General features: G+C 33.5%; 1 protein-coding gene across 1 annotated transcript; it reads right to left on the bottom strand.

The window, feature by feature from the left end:
- Positions 1-607: 607 nt before the first annotated feature.
- LOC149409722 (vasotab-TY1-like) lies at positions 608-4,373 on the bottom strand. The gene is made up of 3 exons (XM_089649532.1): positions 4,315-4,373; positions 1,360-1,527; positions 608-793 (listed from the first exon to the last, which is right to left on the bottom strand). Exons 1-3 carry the CDS (start codon positions 4,340-4,342, stop codon positions 762-764), a joined length of 228 nt encoding a protein of 75 aa, XP_089505658.1. The 5' UTR covers positions 4,343-4,373; the 3' UTR covers positions 608-761.
- Between the last annotated feature and the right edge of the window lie 2,975 nt (positions 4,374-7,348).

Here is a 7,348-nt window from a genome sequence, read left to right as displayed (position 1 = left end):
ACTCTTGTGCGGTTTAACTTTTTTTTTTTAAATCATTCGTCAAGGGCCTGCAATCTCGTTTTTAAACCGAATAATTGGAAGAGATAAAACCTAGAATAAAATGTCGCATGCAACTGTACACCTCTACACCTGTGCTGTACAGTGTTAGGATAAAAAATAACCTTCAGAAATTGTTATTAATTGCAGGGTCCTTATTAAACACCGCTATTTTTGAGACACAATCTGAATCACTTTATTTACAATGAATAGACACTTTTTCACACAACATGAATCGACATTTTTTACAGGTAAATTACATTAGATACAGGCCGGTTCCTGTGGTTCTTTAGGAAAGGTGAAACCTTTGATTGTTTTTGAGCAAGAGAGGGTTTTAGAGGAACCCAATCTTTTTATATGAAAAAGTGTTCACCCACATTGACAATGTCAACTTCAACCGGCAGCAATACAGGAACTGTTCTTACCGACGCGATTTAACAGCAAGTAACTAGCAGAGGCGAGAACCTTTCATAAATAATAAAACCTAAACTTCACAGGTGGCACTAATGGTATATAATCGATTTAACACGCTGCGATCAAAATAATAAAGAAATAAAACATATTTGTCGGATGTAAATTTATTAAGAATGAAATGTTATGAAACACTGGTAAAAAAATCTGGTACAAAAGTAAATACAAGTTTATATAAAAGTTATAATGTAGTATACAGGTTTGCCAAAAGAGGATTTATGTTCATTTAAGTGTAGATCCGTCTCCTCCTGTTTTTAACAAGCACCAGGACTCACGACCTTGAAATCTGAAATGTAAGAAAAGAAGATATTAGCTAAAGGTATATATATATTAGATCAATACTTCTTCATCACGGCCTCTCCTATCGGAGGTTGGCTATTACAGAATCAATCGTTGGCTTAAAGTCCGGAACAACTCTCCGGATCTGCACTCATATCGAGTTGCATAAATTGTATTGTTTCCAGAAAAAGTCATTACCTATACCAAACAATTTAGTCATAAAATCTTTATTTTTCCGCAATTTTATAATTTAAGATTATCTTAAAACTTGCACAGGTAAGACAAGATTCTGATAGAATGAAGTAATTACTGGCTTGGTATTCTTGCTTTTAATGCTGTGGTTTTGTTGGCTTTCCTCAGCAGACAGATATTCAGAATCATTACTTACTCCTGGTATAACCATGCAATTGGCTTTCCTCAGCAAACAGATATTCAGAATCAATACTTACTCCTGGTATTAATCATGCAATTGGCTTTCCTCAGCAAACAGATATTCAGAATCATTACTTACGCCTGGTATTATTCACGCAATTGACTTTCCTCAGCAGACAGACATTCAGAACTATTACTTACTCTTAGTCTTATCCACGCAATTGGCTGTCTTCAGCAGACAGAGGTTGTTGAAGGTTTGTTTGTTGCCTGCCTCGTCCTCAGCGCAGTGCTGTTCCAGCAGGAGAGGGCAGATCTTTGGGCAGTCATCGTCGGCGGAAGCCACGGCCAGGACGGCCACGAACAGGAAGCCTGGAGATGATAGAACCTTCATTATCACGTGAATGTTCAAGAGTCAGCACTCAAAAACGCCTTTTGTAAAGAAGAGTGGGAAGTTTTCTGACCAACCCAACAAACATAATTTTTAAAGGATGATATTTGAATACTGCACAACAATTCCAACTGCCCCAACCGTCTGGAGCGAGTGAGACTATGGCATCCCACTTGGTCGGGTATGTTGTGAGTATGAAGATAGCGGGGATCAGAATGAGATGGGCAAGAAGATGGTGAGGAAGTACTTGGCTATTCAGACGTGAACCCCAGATACGGCTAACGCCGTTGAAAGCTACGTGGTCTTACACCAGGGCGATACTGAGAGTATCTGCCTCTCTAGAACGTGCCGCAAATATACCTTATATTATTTAAATAAATAAATTGTGAAATAACAAAAATCAATCCCGATTTGATTTGAATCTTCGGCTTGCTAGTCAAGAACCAAACCCCTCGACCGCGGAGGCTGTCAAAACGGCATAATAACTCATGATAGAGCCCACAGAATGTAATTAATTATTTTGTTTAGTTTACGACTCGCAGCATTATATAACAAACAATGATAACCCAAAAACACCTCATAGATATAAACTGATAAGGTTATAAGTCAATATTTGATAAGGATGTATCGATCTATTGTTATCGGTGACTAACTAAGTACATAGGAATTATATTAGATATTTTTTATTAAGTCCATCAGCTTATATCTCGGCCAACCAATTAATATTAATTATTGGAAATATTTTCGAAATATTTTTTCTGCATAGAAAGCGACAAACACTAAAATGACACGACATTATTTTTAATTGCAACAATAATATCAGGTTTATTTTTCGGAATAACTTTATTGAGTAAAACCTCAAATTGTAATATTTAAATATTGAAGACAATATTAGTGATTTCTAAACGAAAATCTGAAACAGAAAAATCAGAAAAGGAAACGGTCACATCTGGGACCCAGATGTGACCGTTTCCCAGATGTGACCGTTTCCTTTTCTGATTTTTCTGTTTCAGATTTTCGTTTAGAAATCACTAATATTGTCTTCAATATTTAAATAATATCAGGACTGAGTCAATTTTATACTCGCTTGTACCTAAAGGTATTAGGTTTTATTTTATTTTAGTGTTGCAGTTGGCAACACTAAAATAAAATAAAAATGCGCAAAACTCTTTAATAGAACGTATCTGTAAAACTCACAATGCCTCTAGAAATGTAGACGTTTTCAAGTGTAACTTGAAAACATATAAACTGATAACTTAATTTTTTATTTTATGAAATAATCCTATCATCTTAGCTTGTTTTATTGTTTTTATTATAATCATGCGAAAACTGTATTACTACTAACTGTCTATAATTGTTTTTATAACATTTTGTAAATCCTTATAATGTTTATTCTTTATATTTCTTTGTCATTTATAAATATATTGTAAAGGTACAAATATTGAATCAACGACTAGAATTAATGGAATATTATTGGTCTAATATTGTAAAAAATTGCTGTTTATGCTAAATATATAAATCACTGTTTGTTTCTTAAATAAAAATAAAATAAAATACACTTTCGCAGGAATTGTAGAAAACGGTTCAACTGCACGGAATATAGCTACAAGAAGGCTATAATAACATATCTCAGTAATAATAATAATGAAAGTTAGTTAGTTAGGCGTATATAAAACATAAATCAACAGATATAAAAAAAAATTAATGAATAAGCAAGTGTTTTTTTTTTTTTGTCTGATGCTGTTAAAACTTAACTGTTGTATGTTATTTTAATATTTCATCTTCTCTATTGAATAAAGAAGAATGTCTGTGGCAGGCGACGTGGCTTTGGTTTTAAATACATCTATTTGAATATCACTTTTGTTTTCGGGAACAAATGAATGAATTAATGCAAATCTTGGAAGCGGAAATTCACCCACTTCCCAACATCCAATCGAGCTGAAACTAGGCAGATAGATTCTTTGTCAATGACAATGCATTCTATGAGATTTTGATGCTAATCTAGTAACTAACGTGGACGTATTTGTACTTTGCACGCAGTGGACATTACAGTAAAAACTCTGGACATCGATTTTACATTTGCCATTTTAATCTCAATTACCTTTTATTAGAAGATTTGTTGCTAAAGTGGAGTTGATATTTCTTTTAAGGCGAAGCTTAATGCCAAATTATTATTTTGATTAATCTTTATAACGAATTGGTGTACATCATGAATACCAAAAAATATGCTTTAGATAAATTGAAGGTTTTCCTATCGTTTCGCTTGAGTAGAAAACAAATAAAAAAATAAATTACTCAGTAAAAAATATAAATGCAAACTACTAAAAAATATTTTTTTCGATAGAAATGTATGAACGCGAAAAGGAAACAACTTTAAAAAGTATCGTATTATAGCCAAGATTATCTGTGTCAGTTTCACTTGATTAACTTTTTTGCTTTCTTATAAAATTATTTACAAAATAAATAAAAACCAGTTTTGTGCTTAAGATCGAACGTTTCTAGACTCCGTTTGTGAAGCGATTTTAATGCCTATTACCTACGATATAAGGTATACCAAGAATATACACAACTCAAATCTGTTTAATTAAAGCGCTTTTTTCCAAATCTGAATCAATTAATTAATTAATAATTCTATGTTTTAAACGTGTATTTCTTTTATTTAAATTTTTATCATTTAGCAATGTATTTAAATTAGAATTCTAGACATATGTTTAAATAAATATTAATGAAAAATAATGATAATATTATAAATAATAAATTGTACTTACACAGAGAGAATGATAGTACAGCCTTCATTGTAGCACAAGTGATTTGTGATGATTATTCCAACTGATTTGGTTTTATATACCAAATAATCTGTTCGTTTTAGCGGTAGGTACGAATCAGAGATTCTCAATATTTTACAAATAGTTGGGTGTGAAAAAGTATGATGAATTTACGAAGAAAAAAATACATTCATCATTTTAGTTTGATGTTTGGGTGATAAGACGTCTTACGGTTATTAGTTGATATAACGTTTCGGACAGTAAGTAGTGTTAATCATCAGAGCTGATACGCGTTATCAAAAATTAACCAAACGTTCAAATGTCGTGTAGAATATTCATAATTGCGTTGATCGTCAATTCGTGAATGGCTCTTTTTAATGTGAATATCGGACAAGAGTTCAAGATGCTTACAATTTGAGATGCGGGTGTCGGTACCGCCATCCCTGGAACCATTTATTGATAACCAACACCTCTGCCATAGGTCACACCAAGTGGCTCGCTACGTTTAGTGAATTAGGAGGGGTGTTCGGGTTCGGTGACAGGATACATCATCAAAATGATAAATCATCACATCTCTAAAAAGTTATATAAAGTCATGGAAAGTGATGAAAAAAAACTTTTATAACTGGGTTAAGTAAGTTAGGTTAGGTTTAAATTTTTTTTTTCATCGTTTCTAATGACTTTATATCACCTTTTAAAAGTGTGTTGATTTATCGTGGGACCCTCGGGTTTATGGGGTGAGGTTCACCTACTGCATTACTGATTGAGTGAGACATTTTGACCTCTCCAGCCAGGCTCTCTCGACCCATTACCGTGAACCACAGTAGGAGGAATAGATTTATACCTTGATCACTCTTGACGCACTGACTATCCGAATCCTACCCACCCCTCAGACCTGTTTTCCTTCCCAGAACATCATTTCCTTAAAAAACCCCTCCACACAGCAACTCCAAAGACGACATAGGACCCAGTGGTAATTATTTTCCTTATGGCCTCCTATGCGTGGCTTATGTTGAAAAATGAGCAAGTAAGAGTACGTGATTTTCATTTAATGAGGTATGCTGTTAGGCAGAAATTAATGGGGGTGCGATGGAGATGAATAGGGGAAGGCTGAGAAGTGCCTGGCTAATAAGATCTCGTCATTAAACGCATCAAAAGCCAGCGTTTCGATACTGACTTGCGTTCTATCAGCAGGACGATTGTGATATGTGGATGCACTGCTGTTATAGGCATCTGAAACTGTCTACTAAACAAATGCGTAGACTTCTACAAAATCATTGTTTTAATGGGCATATTTACAATGAGCTATTTCTAGGCATAAAAACACTACACAACAATTTACTTAGTGCCTATAACGAGAAGGTAAACATGCTCATACAAACAACTAACTAATCCTTTTTAAACACAGTACGCAGATTTACGAATAGTTAAAAACGGTTCCATGATAACTCAACACAGTGACAATTCAACACACTTTTAAAAAGTGATATAAAGTCATTAGAAACGATGAAATTTTTTTTTTCAACCTAACCTAACCTACTTAGCGATGAAACAAAAACTTTATTAACTGGGTTAAGTAGGTTAGGTTAGGTTAGGTTAGGTTAAAAAAAAATTTCATCTTTCTAATGACTTTATATCACTTTTTAAAAGTGTGTTGAATTGTCACTGTGTTGAGTTATCATGTAACCGTTAAAAACATACACGTTGCGGCATTCGGCAATTTAGCGAAATTTTTCATTACTTTTATTAAATTAATTAAAAAATTTCAAAATCTCCTCATACATATCCTTAAAAAAGTTTGCGAACAAAATGACATTTGAATGAATTTTACAGGAAGTTTTCAGTTTGTGGCACATAGTTTCAGGTATGCCAAGGTTATTTTTCTTTTGTGATTTATAATAGTAGTTGGAAAAATGTTTCACATAATTAACAATTGAAAATTGACAGTTGATTCCAGTGGCCCATATAGAGCCATAAAATGAGAATGGAATTATACACGGTGTCTGGAAAATATTAGCACAAGCGAGAAACTGTTGAATCAACATTTGGAATCTATTCCGTTGTATAACTTTCATTTTGCTTGTAAATCGAATTCGAGGTCGGAATTTTTTAGAAAGAATTCGGTTTGAAATAGTAATAATAATATTTGGCTAATTTAAATAGCACCGTTTACGTGAAAAATCACCTCAAGTTCGCTGTACAAATATATTTATTAAATAATAGATACAGCTGGCTTACAACTAGAATTCATAATAACTAGTGATTTTCATCTAAGACTTATATCTAGTGACTTACGACTAAGGTTCGTAACTACTGACTTAAAGCTAGTGACTTACATCTAAAACTTATATCTAGTGACTTACGACTAAGGCCTATAACTCCTGTCTTAATATTTACATATGTAGAAACTTACAGCTAACATACTTACATTTAAAAATACATCGATAAATACTCTTTCTTATATTTTTTCTCATACCATCTTCGAAGCTTCTTTGAGATAATTTTTTCACGAAAACGGCGCTATGGAAACAATCCAATCATTACTTATTTTATATGTGAGACACAAGAAATATAATTCAATTCAATTCAATTCAATTCAATTAGTTTATTCCTTTAAAAACATTACAAAAATACATTTTATTTCGTTTTTAAGTATATTTGTAAAATGGTATTACATAATAAGTGGTGTATAAACTATACCAGCATCAATAGAGCTTGCCTTTTAAAGGCAGCTTCACCGCTGCTAAATATGTCGATATCCGAATTAATTCTGTTCAACAGCAAGACTGCTCTCCCCACCGGCATGACCTGCAGGCAAGTTAGTCCTGCAGGCCGGGAGATAAACCAGTCTATGCTGTCGGTGACGGAGATAACCATCAGGAACATAGAGACTAATACTCTCCATGATAGTCGGATTTACTAACCATCCACGAATCAGTTTGAAGAAGTGTGATACAATATGCACATCTCTTCTGACCCGTAGATGGTTCATACCGAGCATGCCCAAGAGAAAGTCAGTAGGATAGAGCCACGGGTA

The sequence above is a fragment of the Hesperophylax consimilis genome, chromosome 30, assembly GCF_061612785.1.
Source record: "Hesperophylax consimilis isolate HC1 chromosome 30, BYU_Hcon_1.0, whole genome shotgun sequence".
NCBI classification, from domain to species: Eukaryota; Metazoa; Arthropoda; class Insecta; order Trichoptera; family Limnephilidae; genus Hesperophylax; species Hesperophylax consimilis.
Note: the sequence above shows the minus strand (reverse complement) of the source record. Positions and strands in the feature narration are given on the sequence as shown.